The sequence below is a fragment of the Sorghum bicolor genome, chromosome 7 (genome assembly GCF_000003195.3).
Source record: "Sorghum bicolor cultivar BTx623 chromosome 7, Sorghum_bicolor_NCBIv3, whole genome shotgun sequence".
Lineage (NCBI taxonomy): Eukaryota > Viridiplantae > Streptophyta > Magnoliopsida > Poales > Poaceae > Sorghum > Sorghum bicolor.
This window is the reverse complement of record NC_012876.2, coordinates 53,666,575-53,684,301: the sequence shown is the minus strand read 5'-3', so window position 1 is coordinate 53,684,301 and position 17,727 is coordinate 53,666,575. Positions and strand designations below refer to the sequence as shown.

General features: G+C 50.6%; 1 protein-coding gene across 1 annotated transcript; it reads left to right on the top strand.

Moving 5' to 3' along the window:
• Nucleotides 2,654–4,634, top strand: LOC110437280 (skin secretory protein xP2-like). Its single transcript, XM_021465671.1, has 3 exons — nucleotides 2,654–2,785; nucleotides 3,394–3,859; nucleotides 4,552–4,634. The coding sequence occupies exons 1-3, from the start codon at nucleotides 2,654–2,656 to the stop codon at nucleotides 4,632–4,634; spliced, it is 681 nt and encodes a 226-aa protein (XP_021321346.1).

The window sequence follows — 17,727 nt, the reverse complement described above, 5'->3', positions numbered from 1 at the left end:
CACCTAATTGTTCAAGACCATCCAAAAGATGTTGAATTCCTAAAGTGCCCCATTAGATTCTACACTAGGATGGAGGCTATCTTTGGAGGCAACATGGCTATAGCTAGGTTTGCACTTGGATCTGGTGAAGCCCTAGGGCAAAACCAGGCTAATAGTTTGGCTTCTAAGGCTGAGGGCCTTCCAATCACATACACCACTACACAAACTAAGATTGCTGAAGGTAGCTGTCGACGAAAGCTAGTCGGCAGTCTACCTTGGGGTATACCCACGGTAGTAGTTTATCGGTAGACGGTGTGCAAGCTACGAACTTGATGGTGACGCAAGACACGGGCAAGGTTTTTATCCAGGTTCGGCCGCCGTGTGGGCGTAATACCTACGTCCTGCATCTGATTGTATTGGATTGTATTGAGAGAATAATGCGTCCTAAGGGGGGTTCCTTGCCTCTCCTTATATAGTCCGGAGGGCAGGGTTACAGATATGGAAACTAATCCTAGTCGGTTACAATTGCCATAGATAGCTCGATATCAATTCCCATTCTAACCGACTAGAATCCTGCTTGATCTCCACGTCTTGTTTCCTTGCACGAAACTCCGAGCAGTCGGATCAAGCCTCGAACTGTCTTCGTGATGGGCCAAGCCTCCTGGCCCAAGTCTAGCCGTAAGGGTATAGGGGTTTATACCCCCACAGCTAGTCCCCGAGCACCATGTATTGTGAGGTAACACGCCGTCTTGAGCTTCTTCAACCAGCGAGGTTTGACATCTTCAATAAGCAGGAAAGTCGTCCAAATAGTTGCAACGGTATTTTGACCATCTCAAAAGATAGTTGATCAACACTGATATCAAAGAAGCAGGTTGTTCGAAGAATGCATGGTGCTCTTGAGAAAAAATATTTCTTTTCTCGATGAAGTGTGCCCACTGTACTTTGAAGAAAAGTACTTTTATGAAAAGTACAGTCTACCAATCCCGCAAGCACATTCACCGCAAGGTGAAGTGTGCCCACTTAGTCCCCGAGCCTGGTAGTAGGTCACGTAGGCACTTGGTGCCAGGGTCAAAAAAGTCTTTTATAGTAACTCTAAAACTGAGATACATCGCCAGATGCATCGTACCGATGTAGTCTCCGAGCTTGCTGGAAGGCAAAGTATGAACCTTGTAGCAAGGTCTAAAAAAATTGAATTTACCAGTCCTCGAGCGTTTCATGCTCGTTTGCAATCGTATAGACTAATCGACCAGTCCCCGAGCATATGACGCTTGGTGATCGGTACAGTCCCCGAATTTTCAAATTGTGGGCTGGTCGACCAGTCCCTGAGCGTATAGTTCTCAGATTGGTCGGTGCAGTCCCCCAGTCTCCAAAATGGCAGACTGTCGACCAGTCCCCGAGCGTATAGTGCTCGGTGGTCGGTGCAGCCCCTAGGTCTCCAAACTGGCAAACTGGTCAACCAGTCCCCGAGCGTATAGTGCTCGGTGGTCGGTGCAGTCCCCAGGAATGTTAGTCCTCCACTAATTCTGTCTATTATTTTGAAAAAAGCATCTTGCCACATTAATGTGTGATGTGACGAGGCATCCTGGCATATTGTCAGATGGCTGCGTGAAAAGGTGCGCCTGGTAACTGTGCAGCCGCTCTTTGCGCGGTTCAAGAAAAGGAAACCATCAATTATACAAAAAAGCCACCGTATTAACTGCCGGTAATTGTTGAAAACCGAAACGCCGCATCCGCCGCTGGGCCCGCCCACTTCCCAAGAATGCGGGAAGTGGAAGAGGTGGAGCCGTTGCTTATAAAAGCTTGACATTACACCCGTAATCTTTACCCTGCCTTTGCCTTCGATCTTTCCATTCTTGCCTTTCCTACCTTCTGCAACCACCACCAGTTCTCCTAGCTCGCAGTCGTTCCCGCAGCATCAATGGCGAAGAGTGACTCCAAGAAAAGGGCCGAGCTGATGGCGAAAGAGTGGAAGAAGTCCCGGAGCAGCACGAGGTCCCTCAACGACCTCGTCGGAGTGGGGCTGCTCCACAACTAGGAGCTCGGTGGCTGGAGGGCGCCGGAAGGGGAAAGCTACCCCGACCCTCGTGCCGGTGAGATCATGGTTTTTGAAGATTTTTTCAAAAGGGGCTTTGGGATTCCTGTCCATCCTTTCCTCTAGGGCCTTCTTTTTTACTATGAGATCGGGATCTGCAATCTGCACCCGAACTCAATTCTTATTATCTCCAACTTTATTCATTTGTGCGAGGCCTATGTTGGGATAGAGCTGCACTTCGATCTTTTTCGTTATCTGTTTTGTCTAAGGAAGAAGGGAGCAGTTGGAGGCTCCAAGATTGCAGGTGGAGTATACTTCAATCTGCGTGATGGAATGAAGAACCGGTACCTCAACTACCCATGGAACACTTCTCTCACCGAGTGGTACAAGAAGTGGTTCTATATCAGGGAAGAGCCGGGTAGCTCGACGTTCTGCGACGTGGGCTACATTCCCGAGAAGAGGGTTAGCTGGACAGACCGCCCGGCGTTCGCTGGTCAGGTGGAAGACCTGATGAAACTGATCGACTGGTCCCGCTTAGACGGGCCAGGAGTGGTCGGTAACTTTATTTGCCATCGGGTGATGCCCTGCCAGAGGAGGGTACACTCGCCGTACGAGTACGCGGGGAGCCAGGACCCGACCAGAATGAGTCCCGTCGTTCTGGAGAAGACGGAGGTGCAGCAGCTGATGAACGAGTTGTTCAACTTTATAGACGACAACTTCATTCGAAACAGTGATCGGATGCACGCCTTCAAGCTGGGACGACCAGCTCCAAAGGTAATGTTACTGACTGATTTTACTTTCTGAGTACTTGTTCTCCTAGTTGTTGACTTGTCTCTGATGCTGCTGTAGATTGGAGATGTTGACCGGTGCGCAGTGTACATATCACTGGCACCTGGTATGGAGAATCCCGCGGGAGTGGACCCGCCAGAGGACGACGCTGCTCGGTGTACTCAATACACCAGCAGCGAGGTGGAGCAGAACCGTCCCGCACCGAGGACAAAGTGGCGGGGAAAAGGCCACTGGTGGAAGATCCGTCCCCGGCGGAGGCGCTACCGGCGGAGAGCAGCCAAGCGCCGAAGCGCCGTCGGCTCGTCAGGATCATTGATGACGACGACGAGGAGGAGGCCGCACCTTCCTTGGTCCGGAGGCCGCGTAGTCGTCCGGATGTCGCGCCAATCACTGGCGACCGGGTGACCAGTGACCCTCCTGCTCCTCACACCGAGCCGACACGGCTTGGGGCGACAGAGGCGGCAGCGGCGACCGGTAGGACCAGGAGGAGGGTCTTTACGGCGATGCATAGGCGCTCTGATATGTAAGTAGAAAAAATCTCTTCTTGACACTTTTTCCTATCATTATTATTGCTTTTGCGTTTGTTACCACAGTGTTTGACATTGGTAAGATGCCATGTATCTGCTAGTGCGGCGTCTGACGTTGATCCCGACAACGTCGCTGGACAGAGGACAGCCGAGCCGGCGGCTGTCGTCGGGGACGCCGCGCAGCAGACCGCCCAGGAACAGCCCGAAGAGCGGCCTGCGGCGACGACCGCAGCTAAGAGTTCCGTGGAGCAACCGGCTCCGGCGAAGTCCCAAGGGAACACCCCTGCAGGGGATGAAGAGGCTGCGAGGGCGCCTCCCCCGAGCAGTGCCGCAGAGGAGGAGGACAGAGTTCCAACTCCCCCGCCTGCTGAAGAAGGGAGGGTCCCAACCCCGCCCCGAGCAGGGGCCTCTTCACCAGTAGACTCCCCTGGCCTGGATCAGGGTCCAGTGATGCCTGCGACCATGGCCGGGGGTAGTGCAGAGGGCGAGGAGACCCAAACGGCCTCCGACAATGAAGTGGAGGAGATCCAAGGTCGTCCCCAAGATGGTCGCCAGCATGTTTACGTGTGGCGCCAACGCGGGGACCACTTTATTGGTCATGAAGAACTCGCGGAGACGGAGGAGGCCGCGAGGGTGGAGCGCGCAGCGAAGCGGCTTATGGACGAGGTTAAGGTAAGTGGTCTTTTGGGCTGCTCGAAGTTTATATGCTTTGTTCCTGAATTCAGTATGTATTCTTCTTGTAGGGCGCAATGAAAACGACGAAGTAGCGGAAAAGGTGCTTTGACCAAATTGAGGGCATCGTGGCCGAGAACAAGGCCCTATCCGCGGAGGTGGATCGGCTTCGGTCGGAGGCCGGGGAGAAGACAGCCGAGATGAGTGCTCAGGAAGAGCGCCTGCTAAACCTCAATCGGCGATTGGCCGACCAGGATCGACAAAGGAGAGGTCGGTCATATATTCCGAGCAGCTGTATGTAGCCACGTTGTCATTTTTGTTGACTAGAAATTGCTCTTGCAGACTTGGAGGAGGAGGTTGCACGCCTCCGACAAGAAAAGGAGAGGCTCGACCAGGAGCTTGCCGGGGCGCTGGAGACCGGGCGCCGAGCTGGTGAGGAGTTGAGCAGCAAGAGTCGGGAGTTGTCTGGTGAGAATCTTTCTATCCCATTTTCCTTTGACTGCCCAACATTTCGTTTCTTGTTTGTGTACTAACCTCCTGCTTGGTTTATAGTGCTCAAGGTGAATACCAAAAAGCACTTCGACGAGCTGATCAAGGACCGGGACTCCTGGAAGGCCAACTGCATCAAGATTTAGAAAGAAGTGGCCCCGGTTCTTGATTTGATCAGCCCCAAGCTCCCTGAAGACCAGCCCCGCGCACAGAAGTTGACTCCAGTCGAAAAGGCGCAACGGGCGTGGGACTGGCTCCAGTAGTTTGTCAAGGACGCCGGGGAGTTCGCCGGTGCGCACGTCCTCAGTATGGTGTGCACCCACTATCCTCTGGTCGACCTGTCCAGACTGGAGAGGGGGTACCCCAAGGAGGTTGGTCCGCAGGAGGCAGACGACCTTCGTGTTGGTCTGCTTGACTTGTCGTCGACAGTGATCAGCGACATCAACCTCTGCGGGACAGCAACTCCCCCCGACCAGCCCGGGTCAGATAGATCGGCTAGGGAGTTGTCGGGAGCTTCCATTGCCGGAGATGGGCGGTCGACGCCTGCGGTCTCGACCAGCCAGGCGCCGGTGGCCCCGACCCCTTCGACCGGGCAGCAAGGCCGAGCGGGTGATCAGCCCGAGCAGTAGGCCTGTAGAGTAGTCTGTAGGAATAGACTAGGAACCGCCCAGAGGGGTGTTTATTGTAAACTCTGTACATAAAGTTTGTAATAAAGTTTGATTTGTCATGGCCATGGTTTTGAGCGCTGTAATATTGTCTGAGTGATGTATCACTGAGTTGAGTTAATAACTCTTAAGGACTTTCGTCCTTAAGGTGGTTTTTGCACTTTGTCGAAGGCTCTGCATATAAAAGAAGTACATAGGAAGAAATAGAGAATTTATTAATGCTGATCATAAGAGATTTACAAATAAAATGTACTGGAACTTATGGGTAAAAACGGCGCAGTTTGTCTATGTGCCAAGAATTAGGCAGGCATGTTCTGTCTGGATACGCCAGTCTGTAAGATGTAGGGCGTGTGACTTCGGCCACCACAAAGGGTCCTTCCCAAGGTGTGGATAACTTGTGTGTTCCTTACTTGAGTACCAGATCACCGACCACGAAGGAACGGTCTTTGACGTTCCTGTTGTGATACCGCCTGATTGCTTCGAGATACTTTGCTGTTCGAAGACATGAGGTTAGGCGCCTTTCCTCCATGAAGTTGATTTCAAGCTCCCTGGCGATGTCAGCCGATGACTGGTCGAAGTTTTCGACTCTTGGAGATCCAAAGGTTACGTCAGATGGGAGCACTGCCTTGGTGTCGTAGACCATGAAGTAGGGTGATACACCTGTGTTGCAACTAGCATGTGTTCGGAGGCCCCAGACCACAGCCGGTAACTCTTTCATCCATCGTCCAGGTGCTCTGTCATTTTCGGTGTACAACCTTTTCTTTAAAGCGTCGATGATCATTCCGTTCGCGCGCTCTACTTGACCATTGGCCCGTGGGTGAGCTACTGACACGTACTTTATGACTATGCCCCTGTCATCGTAGAAGTCCTAGAATGTAGTGCCAGTAAACTGAGTTCCCAGGTCAGTGATTATACTATTGGGGATCCCGAATCTGTGTATGATTTGATTTAGGAAGTCCACAGCCTTCTCAGAGGTTGCTTTGACCAGCGGCATGTATTCGATCCACTTCGAGAATTTGTCGATTAGTACGAAGACAAATTTGAAGTTGCCGGGGGCCGGCTTGAATGGCCCGATCATGTCGAGACCCCAGCAGGCAAAAGGCCAGGAGGACGGAATAGTTTGAATTTCGTAAGCAGACACGTGGGTCCTCTTGGCGAAGAACTGGCATCCTTCGCAATGTCGGACCAATTTCTCGGCGTCGGTGACTGCAGTTGGCCAGTAAAAACCTGCTCGGAAAGCCTTCCCAACCAGTGTTCTAGAGGCCGCATGGTTTCCGTAGGATCCGGCGTGTATGTCATCTAAGAGCCTGATGCCGTCATCTTGGGATATGCATTTGAGCAATACTTTGGAACTTGCATTTTCTCGCATAAGTTTGCCATCCACCAGTATGTAATTTTTGGACCGTCGAATGAGGCGCTCGTTCTCTGTTTTGTCTTGAAATCCCTATCCATCAGATATATACCTGATGAAGGGGGTGCGCCAATCACGGCTGCTGGTCGACGGAGTGGTGTCGTCTATGAGCATTGCCTCGTTGGGTTGCTTGTCGACCGAGTCTGTGCCCACACTTGGCGCGTGGATGTCCTGAACAAAAACACCCTATGGGATCTGGGCCCGAGATGATCCTAACTTTGACAACGCATCCGCTGCCTGGTTCCTGTCCCGGACCACGTGGATGTATTCTATGCCGTAGAAATTGGATTCCCATTTGCGAATCTCTTTGCAGTAGAGGTCCATCTTCTCATGGGTTGTGTCCCATTCCTTGTTGAGCTGGTTGATGACTAAGGCAGAGTCGTCGTGGACGTAGAGGCGTTTGACTCCCAGTTCGACGGCTAGTCGTATGCCATGTAGGCATGCTTCGTATTCAGCGACGTTGTTTGATGGCGGAAAGAGGATCCTAAGGACGTAGTGTAGTTTGTCCTTGTTAGGCGACGCGAAGAGTATCCCGACGCCGGCGCCGTTGATGTTTAAGGACCCGTCAAAGAACATCGACTAGTGGTCGGGGGTGTCAGAAACAGAGGGCTCATTGAGGTCCGTCCACTCTGCAATGAAATCGACCAGGGCCTGAGACTTGACGGTAGTGCGGCTCTGGAAATCCAGGAAGAATGGACATAATTCCATTGCCCATTTTACAATTATGCCGTTGGCATCCTTGTTGCGCAAAATATCCCCCAGAGGGAAACTGGTGGTTACCAGGACCCGATGACCGTCGAAGTAATGCTTTAGCTTTCTTGATGTTATTAACATAGCGTAGATGAGCTTCTGTATCTAAGGGTACCTAGTGTTGGACTCATTTAAGACTTCGCTTATGAAGTAGACTGGTCTCTGGACTTTGTATACGTGGCCTGGATCGTCTCGCTCGACCACCATTGCCGTGGAAACAACCCTATCGGTTGCTGCGATGTAGAGGAGTAACTCTTCATTGGGCTGAGGTGCTGTGAGAAGAGGCGGTGAGGTGAGGAAAGTCTTGAGCTGGGTGAACGCAGCGTCAGCTTCCTCTATCCAGGAGAATTTTTCTGACGCCTTTAAGAGTTTGAAGAAGGGGAGGCCTTTTTCTCCCAGTCTGGAGATGAAACGACTGAGAGCAGCCATACATCCAGTGAGCTTCTAGATATCCTTGATGTTCTTAGGTGGTCGCATGTCGAGCACTGCTTTTACTTTTGAGGGATTCGGTCGTATGCCGTCGCGGCTGACGATGTTGCCGAGTAGTAGACTGGAGGGGACCCAAAGATGCACTTTTTGGGGTTAAGCTTCCACTTGTATTTATTTAGTGCCTTAAAGGTTCGGACTAGGTTGTCGATTAGAGTGCTCGCGTCCCTTGTTTTGACGACGACGTCGTCTACATAAGCCTCGACGAGGTCATCACGAATCTCGTCGTGGAGGCATTATTGAATAGCCCGTTGGTAAGTGGCTCCAGTGTTTTTAAGTCCGAAGGACATGGTCGTGTAGCAATACGCGCTGAAAGGAGTGATAAAAGATGTTTTGATCTGGTCGTCCTCCTTCAGCGAAATCTGGTGATAACCAGAGTAGCAATCTAGAAATGAGAGAAGTTCGCATCCGGCCGTTGAGTCGACCACCTCGTCGATGCGTGGGAGACCAAAAGGATCTTTAGGACAGTGCTTATTGAGATCGGTGTAATCCACGCACATTCTCCATTCATTATTCTTTTTCCTTACAAGAACCGGATTGGCAAGCCAATCGGGATGATACACTTCTTTAATGAATCTAGCTGCTAGAAGCCGTGTTATTTCTGTCCTAATAGCCTCCTTTTTGTCGTGAGCGAACCATCGTAGCTTTTGCTTGATGGGTCTTGCGGTCTTCGAGACGTTTAAGGAGTGCTCGATCAGGTTTCGTGGGACGCCGGGCATGTCTGTGGGTTTCCATGCGAAAACGCTTACGTTGTCCGTGAGAAACCTAACGAGCGCGTCTTCCTATTTAGGGTCCAGATTGGCCCCAATGAGGGCCGTCTTCTCGGGGCTGCCGTTGACCAGCTGTACTTCCTTGTGCTCTTTGGACTTTGAATTTTTCCTTGGAGTCTCTTGCTCGGGTAGTCGAAGCTGGTCGGATGGAATCTGCGTGGCTTGAGCGACGGTTTCTGCCATGCGAATCGAGAGGTCAATTGATTCGGTAATCTTGAAGCTTTCCTCCGCGCAAGTGTATGCGGTGTAGACATTTCCCCTAACAGTTAGGACGCCCTTCTCCGTAGGCATTTTGAGGACCAGGTATGAGTAGTGTGGAACTGCCATGAACTTTGTCAGCGATGGTCGGCCCAGTATTGCATGGTAAGTTCCATCAAAGTCGGCGACCACAAAGTTGACGAACTCTGTTCGAAAGTGGTCGGGCGTTCCGAACTGGACAGGCAGTGTTATCTGTCCGAGGGGTACTGAACTTTGACCTGGCAGGACTCCCCAGAATTGAGTGTCGTATGGCTTTAGCTGTGCCGGGGTTATCTTGAGAGCAGGCAAACTGTTGCGGAAGAGGATGTTAATGGAGCTTCCTCCGTCAACGAGCACGCGCTCGAACCTGATGCTGTTGATGCAAGGATCCAGGATTAGAGGGAAACGTCCTGGCTCCGGGATGGCGGCCCACTGATCCTTCCTGCTGAAGGAAATCTCCCTGTGCGACCAGGGAGGAAATTTTGGATCGGCGATCAAACCATCCGTGCTGTCCACATTGAGGCAGGCTCTCTTTAAGCTTTCTTTTGCGTTTGGATTCGATGGAAACTTTGCCTCCGAAGATAGAGTGGACCACGTCGGTTGGGTTGACATACTGGTGTCATAGGTCCCTATCCTGGTCCTCGTCTTCGTCTTCGTGATCGCGCCCGTCCTGCTTCCCATTTTTCTTGGCGGAATCGTCTTGAGCGGCCCGCCGCGTGTAGATGCTTTTGAGGACACGACATTCTTCCATCGTATGGTTAGACTTAGGGTGGAGTTGGCACGGTCCCTTCAACGTTTTGTTGTAATCTTCCTGGTAGTCCCGCCGTCCGTTGGGACATTTGACTGTATTCACCTCGTGGTCGTGGTCGCGAGGGCGCTTGCTTCTGAAATCATCACGGTTGTCACGCCGCCTATCCCAACCTTCTCTATGGTCGCAATTCTCGGGGCGATGGTGGTTCCTGTTATCATAACGACCACGACTGTCATCCTGTCGAGGAGGCTGGTCGGGACCTCTCGCATCCTCTCGGATGAGTTTTTCTGCGTCATCGGCGTCGGCGTAGTTTTTTGCCGTGGCAAGGAGCTCAGCCACCGTGGTTGGCCCTTTACGCAGTAGCTTGTTCCTTAGTGCCTCGTGGAAGCATAGCCCTTTGATGAAGGCGGATATGGCCTCGTCGTGAGAGATTTTCGGGATTTTAAGGCACATATCCGAGAATCGTCGGATGTAATCGTGCAAGGGCTCGTTTGCCAGTCCCTTATTCTCTCGAGGTCGTATTTGTTCCCGGGTTGCTCGCAGGTAGCGATGAAATTGTCGATAAACGCTTGGCACAGTTCTTCCCAGGAGTCGAAAGAGTCCTCGGGCAGGCCCAGGAGCCACTGATGACCAGCCTGGTCGAGGACGACTGGGAAGTAGTTGGCCATGACGTGCTCATCTCCCGCTGCTGAACGGACTGTGATCTCATAGAGAGTGATCCAGTTCTCTGGGTTTTCCTTGCCGTCGTACTTTTTGAATTTTTCGAGCTTGAAGTTGTGGGGCCACACGACCTGGCGAAGGTGTGAGGAAAACTGTCTCAAGCCAGGGGGACCGTGCGTGGCATCGTACTCAATGCGCCGCAGGTTTTCGTGCATCGCTCTTTCCGTGGCACGCCTGTTGATGCGGTCCCGGGCGTCCTTGGGAGGGATGTTGTATCGTAGATCCCTGTCCTGGTTTACTTCCTGACCACGCCCACGATTCTACTCGTGGTAGCCGCCGGTGTCCCGACCATCGTTGCCGCACCGTGAATCCTTCCGGTGATTATTGGGGGAGCGGCTATGGTGGTGCTCGTTGGGTTGTGGTGAGGTCCGGCTGCGATGAGTCTGGTCGGAGGGCGCCTCTGTGTAGGAGATAGCTTGGGCTCTTTTGAGTAAGGTGGCTGTCTGTCCCATCGCGGCGATCAGATGCGCGCGTACGCTGGATCGGACACCCTAGCACTCAGGAGTATCAGGGAGTCAGTCTAGGTTTGCCATAGCAATAGCCACGTTAGCACTTGGCGTTTTGTAGACTTGCTGATCTCCGACCATGTCGAAAGCATCGCTGAGGTTATGCGGTGGGAGTTGCCGTTCCTCGTCCGCGCGTCACCGAGCACGGTCGGCATTGCGCTGTTCGTGGAGCTGCCTCTGATCGTCTGTCTCTCCATCGACAACCGGTTCGTCATTGCTGACATTGAAGACGAGATCTCCCCGCCGGGGGGGGGAAAGATCGAGAAGCGAGAGAAACCCGGAGGGTATGGTGGTAAGTCTAGGTCGTAATCTTTGTCCTCAAAGTTTATAACCTCGGTGGGGACGGACCCAGTGCTGGAGTTTGTGCTGGAAGCCTAGTCGTCTGGTAGCTCTCAAATCGTCACCATGTTGACGTAGTGACGAGCTGGTCGACTACCCTGTTTTGGCAACCAACCCGTCCTGTTAAGAAGGGATTGGATGTACCGTGAGTAGTGAACGGCTGAGTTGTTTAGCCCGTAAGGGAAACTCTGGTCTGGGCCTGCCTTAAGTTCAACGGACCGCCCTGAGGGGGTGGAAGTTATTGTCAGAGACGTCCCCAGCCGTTCGTGTGTGATGACACGAGTTGGCCGGTAGGAGTTGAAAGAATCCGTTGGCGCGACTTGATCAGATAGGCGCGAGATCCCATCTACCAGTCGGGAAGCTTTGAGGAGCTTGAGATCGGCGCGATCAAGGGCTCGGAAAAGGTCCGAGCCGTCAACCTTCTTTCCCTTGTAACGAGGGAGCGGTGGTCGAGTGCTCGGAGTCAGCGTGGTCGGAGTTGACGCCGCCGTTGTCCTAGATCGGATCTGGGTTTCTTCCGAGGCCGTGGTCGTGAGACCGCCGCTGAGAGTCATCCACGTGACCTGGCCGACGGTGAATGTGAGGCCTTCGGGCACGGCCACGGTAGCTAGAACGATGACCATCTTGTTCACTAAGAGAGCTGTACGCACACCCCCTACCTAGCGCGCCACTGTCGACGAAAGCTAGTCGGCAGTCTACCTTGGGGTATACCCACGGTAGTAGTTTATCGGTAGACGGTGTGCAAGCTACGAACTTGATGGTGACGCAAGACACGGGCAAGGTTTTTATCCAGGTTCGGCCGCCGTGTGGGCGTAATACCTACGTCCTGCATCTGATTGTATTGGATTGTATTGAGAGAATAATGCGTCCTAAGGGGGGTTCCTTGCCTCTCCTTATATAGTCCGGAGGGCAGGGTTACAGATATGGAAACTAATCCTAGTCGGTTGCAATTGCCATAGATAGCTCGATATCAATTCCCATTCTAACTGACTAGAATCCTGCTTGATCTCCACGTCTTGTTTCCTTGCACGAAACTCCGAGCAGTCGGATCAAGCCTCGAACTGTCTTCGTGATGGGCCAAGCCTCCTGGCCCAAGTCTAGCCGTAAGGGTATAGGGGTTTATACCCCCACAGCTAGTCCCCGAGCACCATGTATTGTGAGGTAACACGCCGTCTTGAGCTTCTTCAACCAGCGAGGTTTGACATCTTCAATAAGCAGGAAAGTCGTCCAAACAGTTGCAACGGTATTTTGACCATCTCAAAAGATAGTTGATCAACACTGATATCAAAGAAGCAGGTTGTTCGAAGAATGCATGGTGCTCTTGAGAAAAAATATTTCTTTTCTCGATGAAGTGTGCCCACTGTACTTTGAAGAAAAGTACTTTTATGAAAAGTACAGTCTACCAATCCCGCAAGCACATTCACCGCAAGGTGAAGTGTGCCCACTTAGTCCCCGAGCCTGGTAGTAGGTGACGTAGGCACTTGGTGCCAGGGTCAAAAAAGTCTTTTATAGTAACTCTAAAACTGAGATACATCGCCAGATGCATCGTACCGATGTAGTCCCCGAGCTTGCTGGAAGGCAAAGTATGAACCTTGTAGCAAGGTCTAAAAAAAATTGAATTTACCAGTCCTCGAGCGTTTCATGCTCGTTTGCAATCGTATAGACTAATCGACCAGTCCCCGAGCATATGACGCTCGGTGATCGGTACAGTCCCCGAATTTTCAAATTGTGGGCTGGTCGACCAGTCCCTGAGCGTATAGTGCTCAGATTGGTCGGTGCAGTCCCCAAGTCTCCAAAATGGCAGACTGGTCGACCAGTCCCCGAGCGTATAGTGCTCGGTGGTCGGTGCAGTCCCCAGGAATGTCAGTCCTCCACCAATTCTGCCTATTATTTTGAAAAAAGCATCTTGCCACATTAATGTGTGATGTGACGAGGCATCCTGGCATATTGTCAGATGGCTGCGTGAAAAGGTGCGCCTGGTAACTGTGCAGCCGCTCTTTGCGCGGTTCAAGAAAAGGAAACCATCAATTATACAAAAAAGCCACCGTATTAACTGCCGGTAATTGTTGAAAACCGAAACGCCGCATCCGCCGCTGGGCCCGCCCACTTCCCAAGAATGCGGGAAGTGGAAGAGGTGGAGCCGTTGCTTATAAAAGCTTGACATTACACCCGTAATCTTTATCCTGCCTTTGCCTTCGATCTTTCCATTCTTGCCTTTCCTACCTTCTGCAACCACCACCAGTTCTCCTAGCTCGCAGTCGTTCCCGCAGCATCAATGGCGAAGAGTGACTCCAAGAAAAGGTCCGAGCTGATGGCGAAAGAGTGGAAGAAGTCCCGGAGCAGCACGAGGTCCCTCAACGACCTCGTCGGAGTGGGGCTGCTCCACAACTAGGAGCTCGGTGGCTGGAGGGCGCCGGAAGGGGAAAGCTACCCCGACCCTCATGCCGGTGAGATCGTGGTTTTTGAAGATTTTTCAAAAGGGGCTTTGGGATTCCTGTCCATCCTTTCCTCCAGGGCCTTCTTCTTTACTATGAGATCGGGATCTGCATTCTGCACCCGAACACAATTCTTCTTATCTCCACCTTTATTCATTTGTGCGAGGCCTATGTTGGGATAGAGCTGCACTTCGATCTTTTTCATTATCTGTTTTGTCTAAGGAAGAAGGGAGCAGTTGGAGGCTCCAAGATTGCAGGTGGAGTATACTTCAATCTGCGTGATGGAATGAAGAACCGATACCTCAACTACCCATGGAACACTTCTCTCACCGAATGGTACAAGAAGTGGTTCTATATCAGGGAAGGGCCGGGTAGCTCGACGTTCTGCGACGTGGGCTACATTCCCGAGAAGAGGGTCAGCTGGACAGACCGCCCGGCGTTCGCTGGTCAGGTGGAAGACCTGATGAAACTGATCGACTGGTCCCGCTTAGACGGGCCAGGAGTGGTCGGTAACTTTATTTGCCATCGGGTGATGCCCTGCCAGAGGAGGGTACACTCGCCGTACGAGTACGCGGGGAGCCAGGACCCGACCAGAATGAGTCCCGTCATTCTGGAGAAGACGGAGGTGCAGCAGCTGATGAACGAGTTGTTCAACTTTATAGACGACAACTTCATTCGAAACAGTGATCGGATGCACGCCTTCAAGCTGGGACGACCAGCTCCAAAGGTAATGTTACTGACTGATTTTACTTTCTGAGTACTTGTTCTCCTAGTTGTTGACTTGTCTCTGATGCTGCTGTAGATTGGAGATGTTGACCGGTGCGCAGTGTACATATCACTGGCACCTGGTATGGAGAATCCCGCGGGAGTGGACCCGCCAGAGGACGACGCTGCTCGGTGTACTCAATACACCAGCAGCGAGGTGGAGCAGAACCGTCCCGCACCGAGGACAAAGTGGCGGGGAAAAGGCCACTGGTGGAAGATCCGTCCCCGGCGGAGGCGCTACCGGCGGAGAGCAGCCAAGCGCCGAAGCGCCGTCGGCTCGTCAGGATCATTGATGACGACGACGAGGAGGAGGCCGCACCTTCCTTGGTCCGGAGGCCGCGTAGTCGTCCGGATGTCGCGCCAATCACTGGCGACCGGGTGACCAGTGACCCTCCTGCTCCTCACACCGAGCCGACACGTCTTGGGGCGACAGAGGCGGCAGCGGCGACCGGTAGGACCAGGAGGAGGGTCTTTACGGCGATGCATAGGCGCTCCGATATGTAAGTAGAAAAAATCTCTTCTTGACACTTTTTCCTATCATTATTATTGCTTTTGCGTTTGTTACCACAGTGTTTGACATTGCGTTTGTTACCACAGTGTTTGACATAGGACCAGAACCGTCCCGCCCCGACCACCGAGGACAAAGTGGCGGGGAAAAGGCCACTGGTGGAAGATCCGTCCCCGGCGGAGGCGCTACCGGCGGAGAGCAGCCAAGCCCGAAGCGCCCAGCTCCTGTCCCCCCTCGGTCCCGACTTTCTCTGTTATGGAAAATGCACTTATGGTAATTCGAATAATCCCTCGGATGGAAAGTTTTCCACGCACGTCGACGGGAGCAACCCGAACAACCCATAGAGGCACCTTTCTGACCCCTATATAAACAGACCCCTGACCTCAGTTTTCAAACACCAAGCCACCAAGCCTTCTCTCCTTCAATCAGAGCTTGATTAGTTCCTTGCTGCTCCAATGGCCGAGAAGTACCACGATGATTGGGAAGTCGTCCCCTTCAACCTCAACATGGAGCCTGTAGAAGACCCCGATGCCCGTGCTCTCGTCCCGGCCAACACAGAGCGACAGCTAGAAGCCATGCCATTACGCCAACGCAGCTCCGCCCAATCTTACCGTGCTCAACCAGTTCTCACCGCACCGCCACAACCCCTACTCCTCAAAGGATCATCATCCAAGACGAAGACCACCATCAAGGTGCCAACCGGCACAAGGATCCTTCCACCTAGACCCAATGAGAGGGTCGTAGGAGTCAAGACCAACCGGAGCGGCGAGATCAGCAGTATTCGCTACACTACGGAGGAGGAAAGGCCTTACTTTGAAGGGATTAGAGCAGCCAAAGTCTGTTTCATCCCTCCAAAGGCAGCCCCGAAGCACACTCTGAATGCTTTTGAGACACCTCCCAAGCGTCGCAAGACTATAGTAGACATTGATGAGGACATTCGCAGACTAGACAGAGTTATCATAGATCTCCAGTCCTCGATTAATTCCCTCACTAGACAGCTCTCTAACCACAGCACCATTATACTAGGCCTTAGGCAGGATCTTGCCAGTGCCAACAAGAAGATTAAGGAATTAGAGCGCCGCTAAGTTATCTAGATTAGACCTTGAGGCAATGCATTTTAGTCATCTATCTTTAAATTCGGTTTAGGTTTGCTACTATCATCAGTTTACTATTATCATTAGTTTGCTATCAGTCTTTTGTAATAAATGCCTCGAGATCAATAAAGAGTATTATTATTATTATTATTATTGTTATTATTATTATTATTATTATTATTATTATTATTATTATTATTATTATTATTATTATTATTATTATTATTATTATTATTATTATTATTATTAGTATTATGTCTTGTGTGTCTCTACTTTATTTTTGTGTAAGAAAGCAGAAAACAAGTATGGGGGAGATCCCTCAACATGCCAAACACACTCCGACTACACCACCCCACGATTCAGGTACACACTCTGCACACTTTACTTTACACGCACACAACTATCTTGATTATGCAGAATATTGTTTCCGACATGATAAATTAAAACGATTAAAATATTTCTAATCATGATTAATCTCAATCTGTGATATTTTCTGAAAACTTGCAATTATTGAAAATCATTTTAAAACCCTGTGTTACTTAAGTCATTATGGAATATGTGATGGTAGAGTATGAGTTTCTTATTCTTGATATCATTGTTGCTTGGAGAATTTATTTCAAAATATTCAAAACTCTAGCTACCATCCTCAGTGTTTTATATACCTGATAAAACTGAAAATATTAATTATAATTATAAAAGCTATCTACTCTGTATTGAGTTTGTTCAAAATGTGTTAGACCCTTGTAGAGAGATTTATCATGCTCCTAAGATCAAGACATTATTTTAGAAAGATTCACTCTTCCGAAGTATTATTGCATTAGAGGCATGGGCTATGCAAAAATAGAGATATTTCGAGGAAATAAAAAGGAGCAAGTGCTCGACAACCTCGCAGAAAAATGGACAAGTGTCCGGTAGTAGAATTAGGGGTACCTCGGTATCCACTTAAAAAAATGATAGCCCATGGTCCCTCTAACAAGCAATATGCCAGCAAGAGTTGACAAAGATTTTAATTTCCAAAGTCTTTGATCTAAGAGTATGACATTCCCCTCCTCGAATCCCGTTTTGATCAGGCAATAAATGCAAAGTAAGTATGCTTAAGAATTTTTTTTTTTGCAAATTAAAACAGCCTCAGTGAGATATATAAAAGATAATGAGTGATCTGAGAGAACCTATGAGGATAAAAAGGTATGCTAACTTTCTTTCAAAAAAAAATAATAATAATATATATACAAAAACTCCAAGTGACAGGATTGAGAAGAAAGGATCTTTACTCTCGATCATAAGCTTCTCTGACTATGGTACACAGTGGATTTTTAACACCCTGCAAATATAAAGAATGTTTTAAAATGTTTTACCCCAGATATTGTTCTTAACCATCCTTTTCTTGAGGACGAGTAAAAGCCTAAGTATGGGGGTATTTGTTGACGGTTCTTAAGTATCAATTTTAATTATCAAAGAAACAAGAGAAAGGACCAATATGCAACCAACACCTAGAATTAGGGTTTGATCTGACAGAATTCCACGAGTTTTTTTGTTTATCTGTTTCTGCAGGGGGTTATCAGGAAATAAGGAAGAAAGGCCCACATGTCGGGATTACATAGAGATATCAACGCACCGCGTGATTTTCCACCATCTAGAAGACTCCAGAAGCCACGGGAAGAAAACAGAGGCCGAAAGGGGCGAGGCCCAGGGCGCCCGCCCTGGTGACCTGGGCGCCCGCCCCCTGCTGGATTGCTTTCAGGACTCTCTTCGCTCGGGATATTCCACCGACCTATTGGATCAAGAAAAACATAGTACCACCT